This window comes from Scyliorhinus canicula, chromosome 31, assembly GCF_902713615.1.
Source record: "Scyliorhinus canicula chromosome 31, sScyCan1.1, whole genome shotgun sequence".
Taxonomy (NCBI): Eukaryota; Metazoa; Chordata; class Chondrichthyes; order Carcharhiniformes; family Scyliorhinidae; genus Scyliorhinus; species Scyliorhinus canicula.
This window is the reverse complement of record NC_052176.1, coordinates 3,027,491-3,051,974: the sequence shown is the minus strand read 5'-3', so window position 1 is coordinate 3,051,974 and position 24,484 is coordinate 3,027,491. Positions and strand designations below refer to the sequence as shown.

At 50.6% G+C, this 24,484-nt stretch overlaps 1 protein-coding gene across 3 annotated transcripts; it reads right to left on the bottom strand.

Annotated features, from left to right (window-relative positions):
- rce1a (Ras converting CAAX endopeptidase 1a) lies at nt 1-24,484 on the bottom strand. Of its 3 annotated transcripts, none has more exons than XM_038787370.1 (8): nt 24,322-24,483; nt 20,392-20,494; nt 16,043-16,126; nt 14,405-14,483; nt 10,521-10,688; nt 5,959-6,030; nt 4,228-4,290; nt 1-1,812 (listed from the first exon to the last, which is right to left on the bottom strand). In XM_038787370.1, exons 1-8 carry the CDS (start codon nt 24,450-24,452, stop codon nt 1,583-1,585), a joined length of 930 nt encoding a protein of 309 aa, XP_038643298.1. In that variant the 5' UTR covers nt 24,453-24,483; the 3' UTR covers nt 1-1,582. The 3 variants fall into 3 exon arrangements, with proteins under 3 accessions (XP_038643298.1, XP_038643300.1, XP_038643299.1); XM_038787372.1 differs by having other exon boundaries at nt 16,043-16,122; XM_038787371.1 differs by lacking the exon at nt 10,521-10,688 and having other exon boundaries at nt 24,322-24,484.

Genomic DNA, 24,484 nt, shown 5'->3' with positions numbered 1-24,484 from the left:
AATCATACAGTCTCTATATTTTATTTTACTTTTTTTTTTCTTTTAAAATCAGAAATTTATATCCTACATAATACAGTACAAGATTGTCAGCTCCGTTTCGCATTTCAAGTAAAACTCCTCAAAACCTCTCCCGGTTTCTTGTAATACAATCTCTCGTCAGGAAAATAGTTACTTTTAGAAAATATATAATCGCTCGATTTACAAACGCAGTTCTCGTGTTAGAAAAAAATATTGACTTTTGGATAGCTGAGAGGGCCGAATGCCTCGGCAAAAGTGAACTTGACTGATTTCTGTTTCAGTAGTGAGGTCAGAGAGAGGTTGCCGTCGCTGGATTCCGAAATGTTAACTCGCTGGTGACGCATTGAGCACCGTCCCAGTCACTGCACCTTGGGACGTGACAGCTGGGGTGAGGGAGGCGGCTCCAGAGACCAGATTAGTCGGCCGCACAGCCTTTCCCTGGGAAGAAAATCAGCCCCGGCTGTGAGGGGGGATGATGGTTTCCGAGGAGGGCCGGTTCCACATCACTACGGGGTACACTGCTCCTCCCTCGGGTGTTTCTGGAACCTACCTCTCCATTCACCTGAGGAAGGAGCAGTGCTCCGAAAGCTCGTGTTTGAAACAACCCTGTTGGGACTTTAACCTGGTGTTGTCAGACTTCTAACTGTACTCACCCCCAGTCCAACGCTGGCATCTCCACATCATTTTCTAATATCGCCAGGGAAAGGTGTCCCCCCCCACCTCCTCCGGCTCCAAGGGCCGGGGAGGGAGGCATTGCCCTGCCAATGTGGACAGATCTCTCGGCCTTAAAAAGGCGGCCAGCTGGGCAAAGACCCCCCGGTACAATCGACACCGCAAAAAATAAATAAATAAGTGTACGCGGTGCCCAAAAACAAGCTGGCAATGCACGTGGCGAACAATTAGTCAAAGGCCCAGGATTTGTATTGCAGGTAGAAAGACGTAGTGGAATACTGTCATTTCCCACTATATATAAATTGGGTGGGGAGGAGAGGGGGTGGGGGATGGGGGAACTAGGACCAATCTTGACACAGTGATTTGGCTGCGTGGAGGTACAGGGATGGGGTTAGGTGAAGGGCACGTTCAGCATCACACTGGGGCTGTCATCAATGAGAGGCGGATGGAAAACAGAACATGATTTAGCGACAAGAGTTGGCGGACCGCTTAAACATGATGCGGCCCGGGTTGGTGAAATTGAACACCCCGACACATCCGCTTTGTTCCCCTCACACCCCCCCCCCAACCGGGGCGCTGGTGAGTGAGGGCCAAGTCTTTCAAGTGCAGACCTTGTCTGTTCTTTCGGCCTTCCAGTCGCCAAAATGAAAAGGAGGAAAATTCCTAAAGTATCCGCAGGTTTTCAAGTGCCAATCCTGATTGGGACTTTTTTCTTCCGTGATTTTCAAACAAGGCTCCCAAATTCCTGAGACGTTTTCCCAATCCACACGCCGGCTCCCAGATGGAATGTTCCCTGAATGTTAGAGAGAGAGAAGTGGGGGGGGGGGGGGGGGGGGGGGGGAGATATATATAACTGGCCAGGTTCCCACCGTTGGGGGGGGGGAAGGGGGTGTCAGGTGCAGACTGACGTGCTGGTGTCCGGCTTGGTCAAGTGGCAAATGGCAAGGCTGCCGTAGAACGTGGGATCCGTCATGGGAAAGAGCAGCAGGAAGAAGAGGATGACTCCCAGCAGGTAGAAGAAGAAAATGGTGACCTTCCGGGGGTGATCCAGGGCAGCTCCGATGGCCGGGAATCCCATGTAGTTGCAGAAAGAGTGGCACAGCACCGGACCGATCACGTGACCTGGAAAACAGAGAGGCTGTCACAACACCGTTTCACCGGAGAACCTCAAAACGTCAGGCATTCCCTGGTGGCAGTAACTCTCAACCTATCCATCCATCCTTAGAACTGTTAACCACTCCCCAGGGACTCCCCGAAACCACCGGCGTTCCTAGTGTATCCCCCCGGAAATACCGTTGCTTCCGGGTACCCCTCGAAAACATCGGCGTCTATTGGATAAAACATCAAACCCAGGCCCCGACTACCCCTCCCTACTCCCGGGAGGTCGAACAGCTGGGGTTCTCCCGGTGCACTGGGCCAACATTCAGAGGGTGGCGATGCTGTGGAATTCTCTAACACAGAAAAACGGTGGAGTCCAAGTCGCTGAACGTTTCCAAGAAAGAAATGGATAGGTTTCTAGACACTATAGGTGTCGAGGGGGTACGGGTGAGAGAGCGGGAGTTTGCCGTTGAGGGGGGGGGGGAGGGTCAGCCATGATCATACTGAATGGCGGAGCAGGCCAGAAGGGCCAAATGGCCTCCACCTGTTCCTACTTTCTATGTTCCTGTCAACGGGCTTAAAATAGGCAATGTCTTTGCTGTCTGGGGTGGCTGCATAACAATGACCAGACTTGGAAATGATGTGGAGATGCTGACGTTGGACTGGGGTGGGCACAGTACAAAGTCTTACAACACCAGGTTAAAGCCCAACATGTTTGTTTGGAATCACTAGCTTTCGGAGCGCAGCTCCTTCCTCAGGTGAGTGAAGAGGTGGGTTCCACAAACACATATATAGACTAAGCCAATGATGCAAGATTGTACCTTGAATGGGAGTCTTTGCAGGTAATTAAGTCTTCGAGAGATGATAATGAAGTAGACAATGTTCACTACAATACATTTCCACCTCGTGGTCAACCACGTAATGCGCACAAACAAGATGCACCTAGGGTTACGTTCCAACAAGACACACCCAGTACGGCTTCTGGTCAGTACCAGTGGCTAAGCAAGTTCAACCATGATTTGCTTTTACAATTAATCAACAACAGTATCACAATAGCCCAACTGTTTACCACATGGCTCTACAGAACCATCTCAGGCAACTGCCTGTTCTGCCTTCCACCATTATTCAGTATGAAGATGATGTTCTGATAACCTCCATCAATAAAGATGATCATGACAAAGACTTACGGATGGTGTTGAACCACCTCAGTACAAATGGTCACAAATCTAGCTTTGCCAAAGCACAAATTACCCAGGAAAAAGTTGTTTACTTGGGACAGAAAATTTCCAAAGGCAAAAGGGAACTTACTCAGAACAGAACGGCTGCCAAGGCCAGCCTTCTGATTACAGGGATACGGGACAAGTCACATATAGCTAAAAAAGTTGCCAAAAACTGTCAACTTGAGAAAACTGTCATTCTGAATGTTGCTTTATTAATTTTAAGAAATTAACATATCTTGTTAGCGGTGTTTCCTTTAACACAATCGACGAGTTCATCTGCAGAAAGCAATAAATGGGAGGATTTAATAATAACCTTCTTTGTCACAAGTGTGAAGTTGCTGTGAGAAGCCCCTAGTCGCCACATTCCGGCGCCTGTTTGGGTAAGCTGGTACGGAATTGAAGCTTCGCCGCTGGCCTCGTTCTGCATCAGAAACCAGCTATCTAGCGCACCGTGCTAAACCAGGATTTTGCAAGCCCAGACCAGATGGTGGGGGTTGGGGGGGGGGGGGGGGGGGGGGGGGGGGGGAGAATGTAATGAGACATGAATCCAAGGTCCCGGTTGAGGCCGTATTCATGCGGCGGAACTTGGCTATACGTTTCAGAATCCATTCAAGGTATCATCTTGCAGCATTGACTTTGTCTATATATGTGGTTGTGGAACCCACCTCTTCATTCACCTGAGGAAGGAGCTGCACTCCGAAAGCTAGTGATTCGAAACAAACCTGTTGGACTTTAACCTGGTGTTACAAGACTTCTTTCAGACTTGATAAGTAATCGATTGGCAGCAAATTTCTCCGGGATGCTCGAGTGTCACGAAAGGCGGCGTGGAAATGCAAAATCTCTCCTTTCATCGAGGCACAGGATGGGGCAAAAGACCAAATGAAATTAAGCAGCGATTCGGATTATATTTCTCAACAAGCTCAGATTCCGTGAGAAGCCGCTCGCACTGAATCCTGCTATTAAATCCAAACTTTCTTTGAACCGCACAGATTAAATACCAGGGAGGGATAAGATGCGGGTGGAGTGTACGCCAAGGAGACATCGAGCCTGAAGATGACAGGAGGGAGAGGAAACTGAGGGAGGCGAGGTGTTCGGAGAGGCCGGGGAGGAACGAGCGGCAGTCCGAGATGGTGCCGTGAGTTTGGTTAAATCGCGAGTGAGGAGGAAGGAAGAGGGGACAGCGGACGTGTGAAGGTGTGAACGGTAAACGCACACTGACCTGTCCTGATGAAAATAAAGGCCGTGTACACCCCGAACACTGCAGTGTACGAAAACTGGAAAACTGGGGATAAAAAGAAACAAGCGCACTGGTTATTAACCCAAGCAGAACAAATATTAACGGCCCAGTTTTATTGTTACCGCATGGTCCATGTTGCAAAGCTATCAGGATCAAAGCTGTCATGAAGGGATAGGATCACATGAATTAGGAACAGGAGAAGGCCATTTAACCCTTGTGTCTGCTCCGCTCCATAAAAATATTCAATGATCCTGCCTCTTTCAGAGGGTCGGAGCAGAGATTCTAGGATTCTACATGGTTCCCCAATGTCCTGCACAACTGCAGCAAAACATCCCGACTTTTATATTCCATTCCCCTTTTAAGAAATTGCAACGTTCCATTTGCCTTCCTAATCGCTCACTGCACCCACAGAGTAATGTTTTGCAAATCATGCACTAGAACACCCAGATCCCTCTGTACCTTGGAGTTCGGCACTCTCTCTCTCTCTCCAGTTAAATGATATGCTGCTTTTTTAATCCTCCTGCCAAAGTGGGAACAACTTTCCCACCTTACACTCCACCGATTAACCTTCTGCCCATTCATTTAACCTTTGATGACCCCCGATAGGCCCTCATTAAAACTTACTTTCCTGCCCATCTTTGCGTCATCAGCTTTGGATCACAAGGATGTGGTGACGGGGGGAGTGGGGGGGGGGGGGGGGGATTCTCATTGCTGTGTAGCATTTACTCAGTCCGTTAAATCTATTGAAGGCGACGGGCTGGCACATGTTAAACAACAACCCAACAGAATTTCACGCACAGCGAATTCGTCATCACAAGAAATCCTCATCGGGACACCTTCACAAGGGTTGCACGGCAGCACAGTGGTTAGCACTGTTGCTTAACAGCGGCAGGGTCCCAGGTTCGATTACCGACTTGGGTCACTGTCTGTGCGGAGTCTGCACGTTCTCCCCCCCGTGTCTGCGCGGGTTTCCTCCGGGCGCTCCGGTTTCTTTCCACAGGTCCCCAAAGACGTGTTTGTTGGGTGAATTGGACATTCTGAATTCTCCCTCTGTGTACCCAAACAGGCGCCGGAATGTGGCGACTAGGGGCTTTTGACAGTCACTTCATTGCAGTGTTAACGCAAGCCTGCTTGTGACAATAATGATTATTGTTAACAGCCGGCTAATTCAATAGCGTGCATTTTACATGCTATTGAACCAGCCTTCAATAGGGCAGCACGGTGGCACAGTGGGTCAGCCCTGCGGCTCACGGTGGCGAGATCCCAGGTTCGATCCTGGCTCTGGGTCACTGTCCGTGTGGAGTTTGCACATTGTCCCCGTGTTTGCGTGGGTTTCGCCCCCACAACCTAACGATGTGCAGGGTAGGTGGATTGAACACGCTAAATTGCCCCTTAACTGAAAAAAATTAATTGGGTACTCTAAATTTAGAAAAAAAAAATTAGCATTCAATAATCAAGATTGACCCCACTTCATACCCACCCCCAATCCAAGAAAGTCAGTAAAGCCAAAACCAAGACACAAAACCTTTCTTTATCGAGCGGTTAACACGTGCTCAAAGACAATTAAATACCCGTCCCCCGTTTCTCTTAACCGTGACAACGTAACTGATGAGACATTGACACACGGTGTACAGCAACACAATGCGCCTCTACCTTCCCCCCCCGCAATCCAACTTTCGACCCAAATCCTCCACCCTCCCACGTGCGTCGTACCTGCGGAGAGGAAGATCCCCACGACCGTGCCTTGTCTGAACTTCAGGAGCTCGATCACGTGGTGGAAATGAGCTTGAGGGGAGGAGGTGGGGGGGGAGAAAGAAAAAGAAATGTCAAACATTCAAAATGAATCTTGGTAGCTTGAGAACAGTGAATCGGTCTGGGCTACAGTTCCATTCAAGACCTTCGCCCAAGTGGCTGGTCTTTAGGTGCCAGTCCAGCGAGTGTTTGACAGGCGGATGGTCGAGAAAGGGCACCACATGGCAATGTTCACACTAATGGCCCTTCCAGCAGAATTCCAAGCTTGGAATCAGCGGCAGGGCACCTGGAGGAGGATTAATTTACTCCCCCGCTGATTTAACGGCCTTGAGGCCCTGGCAGCTCCTCTGACTGAGATCGGGGAAACTCCGACTGCTGGTTAAACCTCAGGTTTTCATAGCCACTGACGGCCTTAACCTGCTGCGCTGCTGTGTGGTGGTGGCGAGGGATCTGGGAGTAGTGTGGTTTTCCCATTTTGTTAGCCTGCGCCACCCCTCTGCTTGCTGGCCTGGTTCAACTTTAAAATTCTCATCCACATTTTGGTCAACCCCTTCCCCAATGGTTTCATACTATTTACAGTGCAGAGTTTGCACATTCTCCCCGTGTTTGCGTGGGTTTCGCCCCCCCACAACCCAAAAGATGTGCAGGGTAGGTGGATTGGCCAACGCTAAATTGCCCTTAATTGGAAAAAAAATGAAACACATACTCTAAATTTTTTTTTTCTATAATAATAAGTAAAAGGATGAATAGTCGCTGTTTCGGATGGCCGTCTTTAAGCACACGTTCCTGCCAACCGTTCTTTCAGGACTAGGTTTCTGATTTCCAGCATGTTACGGTTTTCATGGGAGATTCATCCAGGTCTCAGAAATACACGAGGGCAGAGAGAGAGGGGGGAGGGGGGGGGGGAGAAGAGAGAGGGGACAGAGGGGGCAGAGAGGGGGGACAGAGGGGGGGACAGAGAGAGGGGGGCAGAGAGAGAGAAGCAGAGAGAGAGGGGGAGAGGGGGGAGAGGAGGGGGGGAGAGGAGGGGCGGAGAGGAGGGGGGCAGAGAGAGGGGGGAGAGAGGGGGGGAAGAGAGAGGGGGCAGAGAGGGGGGACAGAGGGGGCAGAGAGGGGACAGAGAGAGTGGGGCAGAGAGAGAGGAGCAGAGAGATGGGGGGAGAGGAGGGGGGTGGAGAGGAGGGGGGCGGAGAGAGAGGGGGAGAGAGGGAGGGTAAGAGAGAGGGGGGGGAGAGAGGGGACAGAGGGGGCAGAGAGGGGGACAGAGGGGGCAGAGAGGGGGGACAGAGGGGGCAGAGAGGGGGGACAGAGGGGGCAGAGAGGGGGGGCAGAGAGAGGGGGGCAGAGAGAGAGGAGCAGAGAGAGAGGGGGAGAGAGGGGGAGAGGAGGGGGCAGAGAGGAGGGGGCAGAGAGAGGGGGGAGAGAGGGGGGGAAGAGAGAGGGGGCAGAGAGGGGGGACAGAGGGGGCAGAGAGGGGACAGAGAGAGTGGGGCAGAGAGAGAGGAGCAGAGAGATGGGGGGAGAGGAGGGGCGGAGAGAGAGGGGGAGAGAGGGAGGGTAAGAGAGAGGGGGGAGAGAGTGAGGGGGAGAGAGGGGGGAGGGGGAGAGAGAGAGAGGGGATGGAGAGGGGAGAGGGGAAAGGGGAAGAAGGGGGAATGAGGGAGAGGGAGTGAGGGAGAGAGAGAAAAGAGAGAAAGAAAGAAACGCAGAGAGAAGAGAGAGAGAAAAGAGGGGGAGAGAAAGAGAGAGAGAGACAGCGAGAGAGAGAAGAGACAGAGAGAGAGAAAAGGAGAGTCCTTGTCTCTCAGTGTCCAGGTCTCCAACTCTGCTTCCCTTCAGTCTTTGGAAATCATCCCACTCAGGCAGGAACCAATCACCATCTGTTACCAGGCAGAATTTGGCCCATTGGCCAATTTATTGGCCCCCAGCCAGCCAATTGAAGCGAGTCCCACCCCCATCTCTCGGGTACCACAATGTCCGAGTTCTGCTCAACTTAAAGGCAAATGTCCATTAAGTATCCATGGATCAAAATGATGATGGCAGAAAAATAACGGAAGGGTGAATAAGGGAATCAGGAGGAAGGAGCCGTACATACCTTCCTCCCTAAAAGGAATGATTCGCCAGGGTATAACGTTTCATTATGCAAGACCTAAATCACAATAAGCTCTCCATCCATCCCTATTAGACCAGCTCCCTTCCCAATCTCTACCTTGGTATAGTCAGTCCCTAAACCCGTGACAAAGTATCCGCAATCATATTACCCTTCCCGTGGACATTGCAATGATTCCAACACAATAATCTTGCGTTCCTGGTTTTAAGCTTTGGTATAATCCCAAGAGGATTATGGTCCGGATCAACTGAGCTTTGGTTTATTGTCATGTCGCATATGTAGTTCAAAGTGCTGAAGGGCTAGAAGCACTGCCCCTACCCCGGTCACTGGTGGCCGTGACCATTTGTTGGGATGGGGGAAAACATTTTCTTTGAGGCATTTTCAAATATATACATGACAAAGAGGAAAAACCACAAAAAAAACAAGCGCGGCAACGGCAAACAATCAAAACATCCTTACACACACCAGCTTTCCTGCCCCCCAACTCTTCCCACTGCCATCCCGGTGCCTGTTTTTAAACTTTTTTCCTTCAAAACAGGCATGCTCTGGGAAATATTTGCACCTGAAGTGAACAGCAATGCTGGAGGCTGTAACAAATTACTTTCAGAAAAGTCAAATTCACTTTCTTCTCCTGATCTGCTGCCTTCCTCCCCAGCTCTGGAAGGATTACTTCCAATCGGTTCAAGATCAGCAAGTGGCAGGTCTAAGTGACAGGAACCAGTAGTTTATCATTTCTTCACAATCAGAACCCCAATCGGATTCGGAACTCTCGTCTGTATTCAAACTTTACAACACACACGTGTGGGTCTTCACTCTGGCACGTTAATTCAGATCCCACTTCCTCTTTCACATCATTTGTTCAGTTTTCTCCTTCAAGGATGGCCCAGGTCTCTATCTCAACTACTTCCTCTGTATCAACATTGCTCGGTATAATGTTCTGGGCCAGGGTCCAGAGAACCCCAAAGTGTATCATGGAGTTCACCTGACCCACAACTTTGAATAGATTGTGGTTATGGGGAGCACACGGGCCTATTTTCTAGGTGTGATGTAACAGAGATGTAGTCCTTTTAAATTAAAATGTTCATTTATGAAACCAGTTATAAACCCACAGTAAACATCTTAACAACTATCAACACCAATAAATCCCCCAAAGAATACAGTACTCTGTAAATAACTCTTAATCTTTCCTTGCAACATCCACAAGACAAAAAGAACCCTTTTTTCAGAAAGACATCAGGTTTAACTTCACTACTGAGAGCAGTTCCCACTTTGAAATCACCAAATGGACATTCTTCAGCTAGCAGAGATTCATACACATTGTGCTGTGACTGCAGCTTCTCCAAATCTAAAACAAAACTAAACACACCCTGTAGCAGACAGCCTAAAGCGAAAGTAAAAGCAGACAGACAGCCCAGCTCTCATTTCTTAAAGGTACATCCACTACAGCTATTTTATAAACCCCCATTTCTTAAAGGTAATCTCACATGACAATAATCTAATCATTTGTTTTAACCGGCTGAGAGATTCCAACCTGAAGCAAGTGACCAAGGGTTGCTCCAAGAGCTTCACATTCCTAGACGTGCACATCACCAACAATCTGTCCTAGTCCACCCATGTCGGAGCTACCGCCAAGAAAGCACAACAACGCCTATACCTCCTCGGGAAACTAAGGAAATTCGGCATGTCCACATTGACTCTTACCAACTTTTACAGATGCACCACAGGAAGCATCCTATCGGGCTGCATCACAGCCTGGTATGGCAACTGACCGCAAGAAACTTCAGAGAGTCGTGAACACAGCCCAGTCCATCACACGAACCTGCCTCCCATCCATTGACTCTGTCTACACCTCCCGCTGCCTGGGGAAAGCGGGCAGCATAATCAAAGACCCCTTCCCACCCGGCTTACTCACTCTTCCAACTTCTTCCATCGGGCAGGAGATACAGAAGTCTGAGAACACGCACGAACAGACTCAAAAACAGCTTCTTCCCCACTGTCACCAGACTCCTAAACGGCCCTATTATGGACTGACCTGATTAACACTACACCCCTGTATGCTTCACCCAATGGCGGTGCTTATGTAGTTACATTGTGTACCTTGTGTTGCCCTATTATGTATTTTCTTTCCTTTTCATGTACTAAATGATCTGTTTGAGCTGCTCGCAGAAAAATACTTTTCACTGTACCTCGGTACACGTGACAATAAGCAAATCCAAATCCAAAACAGTATCAATGTTCTGTTCCCTCCAGCCACACACACAGCAGCAGACTGGGGCCGTGAGCAAACGTTACCACCTTTAGAACTGGCCAGCCAGCCAGCCAAGAACACGGCCCCTCGAGCGCGCACGTGTGCGCCCGACAGCTCCCCAACCCCAGACGTTAACGTCGCACTCACCCAGTCAAACCCACTCACCGACTCCAAAGAAAAGCGGGCAGGTGACAATGGCACGGCCGAGGCCAGTGCAAGGCACCAGCATTGGCAGCATACACGCCCGGAACACCAGCTCTTCAGTCAGGGGAGCCACCACCTGATTCCTCATCCACCGCATGTCCGCCAGACACTGCACCCAGAACTGTGGGGCTGGGAAAGAGACAACAGCATTACCGACGCTCGATCTCTCAGACGGCAGCCAAGACGGGAGCCGGGCGAACCAGTATCCCTAATCGGAATCTTCCACATTACTGTTCCCCGAGCGGGTGACGATCCTAGAAGCAATGGGCGGGAGCTTTCCCTAAAATTTTCATTCCCGGGATGTGGGCAGCGCTGAGAAAAGGTGACATTTATCGCCCATACCCAGTGGCCCTCCAGAAGGTGGGATATGGAGATGCCGGCGTTGGACTGGGGTGAGCGCAGTAAGAAGTCTGACAACACCAGGTCCAACCGGTTTGTTTCAAATACTAGCTTTCGGAGCACTGCTCCTTCCTCGGGTGGTGATGAGCTCCCTTCTTGAACAGGTGCAGATCGAGTGGTGAAGACATCCCCAGTGCTCTTAGGCCGGGGGCCCTCATATTTTGACCCAGCGACGATGCGGGAGAGTCTGATAACATTTCCGAATCGAGATGGTGTCATTTGCGAGGTGAACTCGAGAGTGGGGTTGGAGCTGGTGCCATCTCCTGCCCTTGCCCTTCAAGATGTGGAGATGCCGGCGTTGGACTGGGGTGAGCGCAGTAAGAAGTCTGACAACACCAGGTTAAAGTCCAACCGGTTCGTTTTGAATCAGGTGATGAAGGAGCTGCACTCCGTAGGCTAGTGATTTGGAACAAACCGGCTGGACTTTAACCATGTCCTTCAAGGTGGTATGGAGATGTGGGTTGAGGACTGGGAGGGAGCCTTGGCGAGCTGCCCTAGCGCATCCTGCAAATGGTGCACACTGCTGCCACAGAATCCCTACAGTGCAGGAGGGTATTCGGCCCATCGAGTCTGCACCAACCCTCTGAAAGAGCACCGTACCTAAGGCGACTCTTCTCCCACCCTATCCTCGTAGCCACACCGAACCTGCCGGGATGGAAGGGAGTGAGGGTTTAAGTGAATGGGGTGCCTAAACAGACCTGGACCTGGACGGATGGATGACCTGCTGTAAAGTGTACGGTTACATATCCTGGCTACTGAGACACAGGGAGATATCTGTACTACGGAGGAAGTTGCAGAGCAGAGCACTGGCTCTAGAAGACAGCTGGCTCAGGGCAAAGAATGAAGGAAAGTCGACTGTCCACCCTCGAATGAAGGCAGCAGAGAGAGGACACCACCCCAAAAAAAATCAACTTACATTTGTACCACACCCTCAGCATGTCCCAAAGCGCTTTAACAGTCAATGAGGCACTTCTGAAGTGTGGTCACTGCTGTCTTGTGGGAAACGCAGCCGCTAACTTACACAGAGCGAGAACACGTAAACAGCAATGTGACTAGGTGTTGGTGGAGATTTTAGGCCTTTTGTGGAACATTGCACTTTTAAAAAATAAATTTAGAGTACCCAATTCATTTTTTCCAATTAAGGGGCAATTTAACGTGGCCAATCCACCTACCCTGCACATCTTTGGGTTGTGGGGACGAAACCCACGCAGACACGGGGGAGAATGTGCAAACTCCACACGGACAGTGACCCAAGAGCCGGGATCGAACCTGGGACCTCGGCGCCGTGAGGCAGCAGTGCTAACCCACTGCGCCACCGTGCTGCCCGGAAGATTGCACTTTTAACGGCAAAAGCAGATACAGGATGTGACTCACCGAAGGCAAATCTGGGACTGGGGGAGAGACGTTCTTCGCTCACTGAGCGATTAGCAACGTGGATGGGGATTGGTGTCCCTGTAGCGGAGGGGAAATCCCAGGAATCTCCAAAGCCGGAAGGCACAGGAGACCACCTGCCGCTCCCCGGACCTTTGCTCGGTGCGTGCTCTAATTTAGGGGATGCTCGAATCCTGCAAGCCCCCCCCCCCCTACACCTGTGCGCTGTGGGGTGAAAGGGGACGCAGATTTAACACTCCTCCCCTGCCAGTAATGAGTTGAGGCCCACAGCCCAGGGCATCATTAAGGTCGATAAGCTTCGAGGCTGGGGTAAGGTAAACCTGGAGCAGCCAGGTTGGTGAATCATTTACATAGTACCTTATCGTGAGTGTTTAAAGAGCTTCATTCACTATAATAATCTTTATTAGTGTCACAAGTCGGCTTACATTAACACTGCAATGAAGTTACTGTGAAAAGCCCCTCGTCGCCACATTCCGGCTCCTGTTCGGGTCACAGAGGGAGAATTCAGAATGTCCGATTTACCTAACAAGCACGTCTTTCGGGGACTTGTGGGAGGAAACCGGAGCACCCGGAGGAAACCCACTCAGACACAGGGGAGGACGTGCAGACTCCGCACAGACAGTGACGCAAGCCGGGAATCGAACCTGGCGGTGTTAAGCAACAGTGCTAACCGCTGCGCTACCGTGCGAAGTGCTTCGACATGCAGCCCACTTAAGGTGACCAACCCTCTTCGCTGGAGTTGAAAGATTCACCTCCGGGATGCTGCCGCAAGCAAAACGCGGGAGAAACCCGCGAGGGCATTAAAAAGAAAAGTAGCATTTTTCAACAAAAAAAAACTTCTTAGAATGCTTCAGTCTATCGGTAATAAAAATATTTGATACAAGAGGATGAATGCTGTCAGTCAAGAATCATCCGGAGTGTCTGATTATCTTGCCATTGGCCTTGGGAAGGTGGGATGGCCAGGTTTGTTAGTGGGGGGGGGGGGTGATAGGGGTGCATGGGGCAGAGTGTTTGGAGGTGGTACGACGTGATGAAATTTCCAGGAACATCACCAGAGCTGGCGACCCAAGTCTACTTGTCCTGCGTGCATGCGAGCGCTTCTTTCCGGGAAACCAAATTAACTGCATCAACAAATTGAGGGATGAATTAAAAGGCCGCCCTTTAAAAGGGACATGGCATCAAAGTTAACAAGCATCCCAAAGGAAACTTCAAACATCGAAACAAGATGCGAGTCAAGGTGGCGACAAAACACCCCCAGTCCCTGCGGTTCCCACAGGGCACGGGTGATCTCAATCGTGCCGGCAGACACCGCGTGCTCCCCTTTCCAGGAAACACCCGGCCGTGAAGGCAGCCACGGAAGATGGGCAGACAGTTGTATGCGGCGCGCAAAAAAAAGAGCCAGCCATTTTGCAAGATTCCTCAAGACATCAAACGAGCACTTGGGTTTTGATTTTGCCAGGGTTGGTTGCACAGGATGATTTGAAAAAAAAGACATCTTGACACCTACTTTGGACACCGGGGATTGGAAAAGAACGACTAAAGTTGCAAATTAAAATTTACAGAGCTACAGGGGAGGTAATGGCACTCAAGTGAGTTGCTCTTCCAGAGGGCCAGCATGGAAGCAAAGGGGCTGAAGGGCCTCCTTCTGCGCTGTAGCCATTCCATTTCTCTTACGGCCTCTTCTATGTCCGACCCACTAGCCCTCAACAAAGGGATGCAATGTCTTGGGTTTCTGTTAAGGCATCTTTGAGTCGTCAGTGGTATAGGTTTTAGCCACACCACAGGTCCTGGTACGTTAGGAGGGGAAAGGTGCAACAAAGCTGCACTGTCAGATATACGGCATTTGGACGAGGTTATATACATACTCCCCAGATACCCCCATATCTGCTTTTACCTGCGGTTCAGGCAGGCACTCAGCAGCCCCAAGCCACCACTCAAAGCTCAGCAACCGCAGAATGCTGGCTAACTGTGCTTCAAACCAGATCCGCTGTCCTTACAGTGGCGCAAGCTCCTACAATCCCTTCTCAGCCAGCCACTCGAAGGCCCGGGCTCACCTAGAAACGTCTTCATCCCTTCGAACAAATCCCACGGATAGTCCATGACCAGCTGAATCAGCGGCCCGAAAAACAGCACCTGCGGGGCAGAGAGAAACGCTTTTAATTCGACACAAATTCCACACGCACCTCGGCCACTCCCTCAACACGTCCCACAATCTCAGCACTACTCACCACCCTCTCCCTCCCGAAATCCTTCTCGGATCGATGAGCGAATCTCCGATCTGGGTGGCTCCTCATTTTGGACACCCCCACAAGTGGAAACATCTTCTCTGCGTCAACCCACTCACAAACATTTACGTTGTACATCTCAAAAGATTCCTTCAAGGTCACCCCTCAAGCCTTCTCTTTTCTTGAGAAAGGATATTCAGTCTCCCTCGATAGGTAGAACCTCTGTCATGTGAGTGGCCCTTTAAGAAACGTTTAGTCTCTTATCATACGACGTGTAGCACATTGGGCTGTGGCTGTCAGGTGAGAGGGTTTTTAAAAAAAAAGATTTTGGTTTCAGTTTGACTGCTTTGGTCTGTAGAAGGAGAAAGAAGTGTTTTTCTCTCGTTTTCATTTTCACAGCTGTTCTAGTAAACAGCACATTGGTTGTGGCTAACTACCTTGGTAACTTTAAAGATAAGAGTTGTTTTCCGGAAGGAGTTTTGAATGTGCTGTTTGGAACTGGATCAGAATCTCAGGGAAAGGACAAGTCCCATTCAAGCGCGATGACAGTGTGCTGGGCCACGCCCTTGAAAAGGGGTTTTGGTTTAATTGCATTTTGTTACTGAATTGGAACAGTTAAGGGGGAATTCATTAAGTGTTATACATAGATTACTGTACCTGTGTGGTGTCTTTATGTTGGTTATTGATAAAAAAATTCTTGCTATGTTTATATATATATTTTATATATATATGTTAACTACATTCTTAGAATAAACTTTGTTTTGATTAAATTGTCTAGGAAGTCTGATGAATCACACTTGCAGCGAAGGCTTTTGTGCTCAACCCAAATTCAACATAAAGGTTGTAGGGCAGCACGGTAGCACAGTGGATAGCATAATTGCTTCTCAGCTCCAGGGTCCCAGGTTAGATTCCGGCTTGGGTCACTGTCTGTGCGGCGTCTGCACATCCTCCCCATGTCTGCTGCGTGGGTTTTCCTCCAGGTGCTCCGGTTTCCTCCCACAGTCCAAAGACGTGCAGGTTAGGGTGGACTGGCCGTGATTAATTACCCCTTAGTGACCAAAAAGGTTAGGAGGGGTTACTGGGTTAGGGTGGAAGTGAGGGCTTAAGTGGGTTGGTGCAGACTCGATGGGCCGAATGGCCTCCTTCTGCACTGTATGTTCTATGTTTTAAAGGTCAGGTGAACTTCATAATACACTTTGGAGTTTCTCAGCCCTGGCCCATAACACCTCCCATTTTGTGGTTATTGTTCTTGTCAATTCGTTATTGCACCTTTCAGTTCCTCCATGTCCTTGCTTTAATATGGAGATTAGAAATGTACACATTATCCTGACAAACGTTCTACACAAGTTTAACATTTGCTACACAAGTGCGTGGAACTGTTTTAGCTCCTGGCTTTGCAGAAGAGCCTGCCAACCTGCAGCCCCAGAGCGCCATTCTGAAAGTTACTTCCTCCTCCTGTGCACTCACCATGGTCAGCAGGAGCGGAAGGCAGGCTGCGGCAATGATCCCATCCAAGTGAACGCCCATTAGCATCAGCAGCGATGGACCTGTCTAATCAAAACATGCAAGCAGTCAGGCCCACTGGTCTTGTCCGGTGTACACAAAGCACCGTGACTCCAACTGATGCCACGTCATTCCCGAGAGTCATAGCGGTTCACAGCACGGAAACAGGCCCTTCGGCCCAGCTGGTCCGTGCCGCCCAGTTGCTATCACTAAGCTAGTTCCACTTGCCCGCATTTGGCCCATATCCCTCTATACCCGCCCTGCCCATGTAACTGCTTTTTAAAAGACAAAATCGTAGCCGCCTCTACCACTGCCTCTGGCAGCCCGTCCCTGACCCTCACCACCCTCTGTGTGAAGAAATTTCCCCTCTGGTCTCTTTTGTATCTCTCCCCTCTCACCTTTAACCTATGCCCTCCAGTTCTAGACTCCTCTACCTTTGGAAAAAGATGTTGACTATCTACCTTATCCCTGCCCCTCATTATTTTATCGACCTCTATAAGATCACCCCTAAGCCTCCTACGCTCCAGGGAAAAAAGTCCCAGTCTATCTGGCCTCTCCTTATAACTCAGACCATCAAATCCTGGTAGCATCCTCGTAAATCTCTTCTGCGCTCTTTCTAGTTTAACAATCTCCTTCCTATAATAGGGTGACCAGAACTGAACACGGTATTCCATGTGTGGTCTGACCAATGTCTTGTACAACTTCAACAAGACGTCCCCACCCCTGTATTCAATATTCTGCCCAATAAAACCCAGCATGCTGAATGCCTTCTTCACCACCCTGTCCACCTGCGACTCCACCTTCACGGAGCGATGATCCTGTACCCCTAGGTCTCTTTGTTCTGTAACTCTCCCCAACTCCCTACCATTAACTGAGTCGGTCCTGCCCGGATTTGATCTACCAAAATGCATCACCTCACATTTATGCAAATTAAACTCTAACCCAGTGTCCAATACCAGCCTCGCCTTGTCCAGCTCAGGGCCGTGCCGAAACACAGATCTCAAGCCGGATCCCTCAGCTCTGCACGCCAGTGCTAATGCCACAGTGCCGACATTAGCATTGCAACAAAGCAGCTGGGCAAGCACATTTGATCAGTGAAACCTAACCGTCCATTAAACTGGCAAGCATGGCTGGAGAGGTACACAGCGCCTGCCTCACAGTGCCAGGAGCCTGGGTTCAATTCTGACCTCGGGTGATCGTCGTTTGCACGTCCTCCCCGTGTGTGTGTGGGTTTCCTCCGGGTGCTCCGGTTTCCTCCCACAGTCCAAAGATGTGTAGGTTAGGGCGGATTGGCCGTGCTATATTGCCCCTTGGTGTCCAAAAGGTTAGGTGGGGTTACTGGGTTACGGGCGGAGGCCTGGGCCGAAGTAGGGGGCTCTTTCGGAGGGTCGGTACAGACTCAATGGGCTGAATGGCCTCCTTCTGCACTATAGAACTGTAAGACAGGACTGGGAACTGGGTAAAGTACAATTCTGAGATAAAAAGCACAACGTTTAGAAAAAAAAGAAGGGGATTAATTCAAGTAGGTTTTCCCCTGGACCATTACTGGTGCCAAGTCACAGAATTGATTCCAACACAGGCAGGATAAAGTTACTGGAATAGCACAAATGGAGGTTATCTGTTTATGACAGCTACATTAATACCCTGTTAGCTTGGTCACCTTGGAATCCAAATATTGGATTGCTAAAATCTGGATTGCTGGCTGACACACCTCGATAATAATTTGGATTTAATCAGTAAGGGAATCGAGGTTTATGGGGGGACGAAAGGCTGGATGGCGGAGGTGAGGATTATCGTAATGATCAGTCGTGACCCCAATGAATGGCGGAGCTGACTCGATGGGCCGAATGGCCGACCTCTGCTCCAACGGATTATGGTCTCAACAGCGAACTGGGGTACTGGAGGTTAACCTGTCACACTGACGCTCCCAATGGGAAGAAGCAGTGTCCGCAGTGGGAACGTGTAGCTCGCCAGAGTGGGAGAACGGAAACGGTCCAACGTCGGTGCAGAGGACCCGCAAAACTGCTCATTGAAAATCAGCGATTCAAATTCAACAGCTCAAATGTCAATTCCAGGGCCGTCGGGGCAGGTCTCTTCAGGCGCTCGACTCAAATGGATAATTCTACAGGATGCGCATTTGTATAGTGCCTCTCAGCGTGACCTCAGTTATAAAATGGCCTCCAACACCCCTCTATCACTCACTGACCGGTGCCCCTTTTCACACCTATCACCGTGACCTGTACCTCCCTGATCAACCGGCTTCTGTGAGTTTACCTCGTCAGGGAAAACACCTGCCTATTTCAAAAGTGTGTTTCCCCATCACAGCCATTAGCGCCGCTGCCTCACAGCTCCAGGGTCCCCGGTTCGATTCTCGCTCTTGGGTCACTGTCTGTGCGGAGTCTGCACTTTCTCCCCCCGTGTCCGCGTGGGTTTCCTCCGGGTGCCCCGGTTTCCTCCCACAAGTCCAAAGATGTGCAGGGTCAGATGGATTGACGCCTTAATGTCCAAAAAGTTAGATGGGGTCACGGGGATAGGGGTTAAGTAAGAATGCTCTTTCCCAGGGCCGGTGCAGACCAGATGGGCCAAATGGCCTCCTTCTGCTCTGAAAATTCCATGATCTCTTATCTTCCGAGGTCATATGACTTGCTCAAATTGGTCACTTTCAATTTGCCGCTGCCAGCGAGTGACTGGAGGGAGGTACAACTAAAGCTGAAGTTAAATCGTCTTCTTACTGCGTGCGATGGCGTTAAATTTCCAGCTGGTTCCCGGGCGTCTCATCAAACAGGGTTTACCGTTTGAGACTTTAGAAATAATCGAAAGTTTGGTCAGAGAGAGTTTTAGGCAGAACCTTAATGGAGGGGAGCGAGGCAGACAGTTTGAATGAAGGGATTCCAGAGCTTAAGGGAAAAGCAAATTACTGTGGATGCTGAAATCTGAAACAAAACAGAAAATACTGGACAAACCTCAGCAGGTCTGGCAGCCTCTGTGGACAGAGAACGGAGCTAATGTTTCGAGGAAGGTAATGCATTTTGGAAGGTCTAATGCAGGTAGGGAATATACAGTGAATGGTAGAACTCTCAAGAGTATTGAAAGTCAGAAGATCTAGGTGTACAGGTCCACAGGTCACTGAAAGGGGCAACACAGGTGGAGAAGGTAATCAAGAAGGCAGAGGGCATGCTTGCCTTCGTTGGACGGGGCATTGAGTATAAGAATTGGCAAGCCATGTTGCAGCTGTAGCCAAACTTGGAGTATAGTGTTCAATTCTGGTCGCCACACTACCAGAAGGATGTGGAGGTTTTAGAGAGGGTGCAGAAGAGATTTACCAGGATGTTGCCTGGTATGGAGGGCATTAGCTATGAGGAGAGGTTGAATAAACTTGGTTTGTTCTCACTGGAACGACGGAGGTTGAGGGGCGACCTGATAGAGGTCTACAAAATTATGAGGGGCATAGACAGAGTGGATAGTCAGAGACTTTTTCCCCAGGGTAGAGGGGTCAATTACTAAGGGGCACAGGTTTAAGGTGCGAGGGGCAAGGTTTAGAGGAGATGTACGAGGCAAGTTTTTTACACAGAGGGTAGTGGGTGTCTGGAACTCGCTGCCGGAGGAGGAGGTGGTGGAAGCAGGGGCGATAGTGAAGTTTAAGGGGCATCTTGACAAATACATGAATAGGATGGGAATAGAGGGATACGGACCCCGAAAGTGCAGAAGATTTATGTTTAGACGGGCAGCATGGTCAGCAGGCTTGGAGGGCCGAAGGGCCAGTTCCTGTGCTGTACTTTTCTTTGTTCTTTGAGTCTGGATGACTCTTTGTCAGAGTTTAAGGCCCTGGATGCTGAAGGCATGAACATAGAACATGCAGTGCAGAAGGAGGCCATTCGGCCCATCACATCGAGTCTGCACAGACCCACTTAAGCCCTCACTTCCACCCTATCCCCATAACCCAATAACCCCTCCTAACCTTTTTGGCCACTAAGGGCAATTTATCACGGCCAATCCACCTAACCTGGACGTGCTTGGACTGTGGGAGGAAACCGGAGCACCCGGAGGAAACCCACGCAGACATGGGGAGACCGTGCAGACTCCGCACAGACAGTGACCCAAGCCGGGAATCGAACCTGGGACCCTGGCGCTGTGAAGCAACAGTGCTACCCGCTTGTGCTACCATGGCTGCCAATAACGCAGGGACGCAAATCATGTACGGTCAAGAGGCCAGAATTGGAGGCGTCTTAATAGGAATCTGCTCCACCAGGCAAAATTCACCCCCCATCACAGCAACCTGGTGCCGCAGTTGGTTGACGAACGTACTGACGTACCTTGAAACCCGTGTATTGTCGCCATGTCCAGAGCCACAATGGGGATAGCATCGAGACGATCAGGACACTGGTGAACCGCCGTTTAATCACAGTGGGATGATCCCTGTTATACACACACACACAAAACAAAAGAAAAAGAGCAATTCTTTCAGACAGACAAGATTTGTGTGGAGCACTTGACATTGGAGACACGTTGTAATTAGTCAAAGACATGATCTCTCAAGTCCCATCTCAAAGGTGGGGTGGGGAGGCAGGGAAGTAGCACAACATCTTATCTGAAGACGGGGTCTCCAACAGTGCCGCAGTCCCTCAGTAGTGCGCTATAGTTGGTACCTGCAAACCTACAATCAGGCAGTGTCTCTGTCTCTCTCTCTCTCCGAGCCTCTGGGGACTGATGACCACCATTCTCTGCCCAATTGGAGGAAGGAGGCGGTTGCGTCATCAGAATTAACTGAAGAAAATGATGACCTTTCCAGGACAGTGGGTCAGACAAGCAGGCCGACAACACAAGAGACAGTTGAAGGGTCGACAAGAGGTGGAGGAGAACTGCGAGTTGAGGGCGGTGGGCGCACAGATGGAAAATTCAACCCATGTCTTCAGGTTGCCCTTCCCAACTTCGTTTGACTGGAATACGGATTTGAAATGGATTCCAAACCTGCTGGTCAACCGCTCTCGTCTCCCAGTGGGGGGGTCAGTTGGCTGAACGGCTGGTTTGTGAAGCAGAGCTACGTCAACAGCGCGGGTTCAATCCCCGTACCGGCTCAGGTTATTCATCAAGGCTCCGCCTTCTCCACCTTGCCCCACGCCCGAGATGTGGTGACCCTCAGTTTAGAACATGGAACATACAGTGCAGGAGGCGGCCATTCGGCCCATCGAGTCGGCACTGACCCACTTAAGCCCTCACTTCCCCCCTATCCCCGTAACCCAATAACCTCTCCTAACCTTTTTGGACACGAAGGACAATTTAGCACGGCCAATCCACCTAACCTGCACGTCTTTGGACTGTGGGAGGAAACTGGAGCACCCGGAGGAAACCCACGCAGACACGGGGGGAGAACGTGCAGACTCCGCACAGACAGTGACCCAGCGGGGAATCGAACCTGGGACCCTGGCGCTGTGGAGCCACAGTGCTATCCATTTGTGCTACCATGCTGCCCACCAATGAGCTCTCTCTCAAAAGGGGAGAGCAGTGTTTGCGGACTGTGGCAACTTTCATTTCACCTCCATTCCCACACCCACACTACAGTCGCTTTATCGCCTCACCATCCCCAGGGGAAGAATTTGAAAGTACACATAACGCACCATTGATATTCACCAGACCCTACAGTCCTTACGTAGCACTTCCGGCTGCTTGAGGGGCAATGGGATAGCCTTGCCCTCCCCAATTCATATTTGTCCATTGCTGAAAAAAGATAAGCTGTGGGTCTCGTGCTCAACCAAACAGAATGATAACAATGCCAAATCTCAGAGAGGGAACGATGTCCGTATTGGTCACTGGTGGAAATATAAGGAGAGAAAATCAGTGTCCTAATTCTGGCAACGTGCCCCAGCTGAAAAGGTTGGGAGTGAAAAAAATGAAAATCGCTTATTGTCACGAGTAGGCTTCAAATGAAGTTACTGTGAAAAACCCCTAGTCGCCACATTCCGGCGCCTGTTCGGGGAGGCTGGTACAGGAATCGAACCGTGCTGCTGGCTTGCCTTGGTCTGCTTTTAAAGCCAGCAATTTAGCCCTGTGCTAAACAGCCCTAGACACACACAGCATCGGGGAATTACATGCAGCAAGCACCTGAACCTCACTGCGAAATCTACACCTTTATCGAAACAAGCATTTTTGTTAACTACAATGAGAGAAGCTAAAAAAAAAGACCGTACAATGAGAAACTGGACACCCACTGCAGCTCGAGGTTTATTCCTGGACCTGGCAACCCAGTGAGGGCAGCACGGTAGCATGGTGGTTAGCATAAATGCTTCACAGCTCCAGGGTCCCAGGTTTGATTCCCGGCTGGGTCACTGTCTGTGCGGAGTCTGCACGTCCTCCCCGTGTGTGCGTGGGTTTCCTCCGGGTGCTCCGGTTTCCTCCCATAGTCCAAAGATGTGCGGGTTAGGTGGATTGGCCATGCTAAATTGCCCATAGTGTCCTAAAAAGTAAGGGGGGGGGGGGGGGGTTGTTGGGTTACAGGTATAGGGTGGATACGTGGGTTTGAGTAGGGTGATCATTGCTCGGCACAACATCGAGGGCCGAAGGGCCTGTTCTGTGCTGTACTGTTCTATGTTCTAACCCATCTTTTATTCCCTGGAGGCTCCCGAGGATCAGCAACTCAAAATCTAACAAGACTCTACTTTGGAGCTGAAATGAACCATTGAGGTTTGAGACAATTTATCAGGAACTTTGTCACTTCAGATGCTGCCAGTCCAGCATTTGGGCAGCATGGAAGCACAGTGGTTAGCACTGTGGCTTCACAGCACCAGGATCCCAGGTTCGACTCCCCGCAGGGTCACTGTCTGTGCAGAGTCTGTGTCTGTGTCTTATCCCCGTGTCTGTGTGAGTTTCCTCCGGGTGCTCCTGTTTCCTCCCACAGCCCAAAGATGTGGTTAGGTGGATTGGCCATGATCAATGCGCAAGTTTATGGAGATGGGGATAGGGGCGTGGGCCGAGGTCTCTTTCGTGTATCAGTGATGCACCGATGGGCCGAATGGCCTCCTTCTGCACTGTAGGGATTCGAAGGATAATTTTTTGAGGTGTTGCTCCAACTTTCCAACCCTTCACTTTTGGCAAAGATAAATTGTAAGTCAGGAGAGAAGTTGGCAATTTGCGCACTGGTCATTGTTAACAATCTGATTGATTCGTAGGCATTAGTGGTGGCACAGATGCTGCTTGCTCAGCAGCATTGCAATTGGTGGAGTGACCCCCTCATTGGCAACGGAGTAGTCAAACCCCCCCCCCCCCACTCCATTGGCAATAGGGGGACCCCCTCCATTGACAATTGGGGGACCCCCTCCATTGACAATTGGGGGGACCCCTCCATTGACAATTTGGGGACCCCCTCCATTGACAATTTGGGGACCCCCTCCATTGACAATTGGGGGACCCCCTCCATTGACAATTGGGGGGACCCCCTCCATTGACAATTGGGGGACCCCCTCTATTGACAATTGGGGGGACCCCATCCATTGACAATTTGGGGACCCCCTCTATTGACAATTGGGGGACCCCCTCTATTGACAATTGGGGACCCCCTCTATTGACACTTGGGGAACCCCCTCCATTGACACTTGGGGGAACCCCTCCATTGACAATTGGGGGAACCCCTCCATTGACAATTGGGGGACCCCCTCCATTGACAATTGGGGGAACCCTCCATTGACAATTGAAGGGACCCCCTCTATTGACAATTGGGGGGACCCCCTCTATTGACAATTGGGGGACCCCCTCCATTGACAATTGAAGGGACCCCCTCTATTGACAATTGGGGGACCCCCTCTATTGACAATTGGGGGACCCCCTCTATTGACAATTGGGGGACCCCCTCTATTGACAATTGGGGGACCCCCTCTATTGACAATTGGGGGACCCCCTCTATTGACAATTGGGGGACCCCCTCTATTGACAATTGGGGGACCCCTCTATTGACAATTGGGGGACCCCCTCTATTGACAATTGGGGGACCCCCTCTATTGACAATTGAAGGGACCCCTCTATTGACAATTGGGGGACCCCTCTATTGACAATTGGGGGACCCCTCTACTGACAATTGGGGGGATCCCTCTATTGACAATTGGAGGGACCCCCTCCATTGACAATTGGAGGGACCCCCTCCATTGACAATTGGGGGGACCCCTCTATTGACAATTAGGGGACCCCCTCCCGGGGCAACAGCGTTGCCCCTGGCAACTCGCTCGCCCTCAGCGCTGCGGCAGCGGCGGCGTTACCTGGGCAACTGGCTCCTCCACACGTACAGGCTGCCCACGTAGCCGCAGGCCAGCAGCAGGCAGGAGACGACCGAGACGGAGCACAGCTCAGGGCCCCCGGCACCGCCGCCGTGATCCGCCATCGTCGACATACCGACACTTCCGGCGCAGGCGGGGAGCGCCG

Excerpts from the sequence above, each read along its gene's own strand:
- rce1a (XM_038787370.1), bottom strand. The coding sequence starts at position 24,452 with ATGTCGACGATGGCGGATCACGGCGGCGGTGCCGGGGGCCCTGAGCTG. Across the intron at positions 16,127-20,391 it reads GACAATACACGGGTTTCAAG|ACAGGTCCATCGCTGCTGAT; the intron begins GTACGTCAGTAC and ends TGTTTTGATTAG. Across the intron at positions 1,813-4,227 it reads CTTTATTTTCATCAGGACAG|GTCACGTGATCGGTCCGGTG; the intron begins GTCAGTGTGCGT and ends TCTGTTTTCCAG.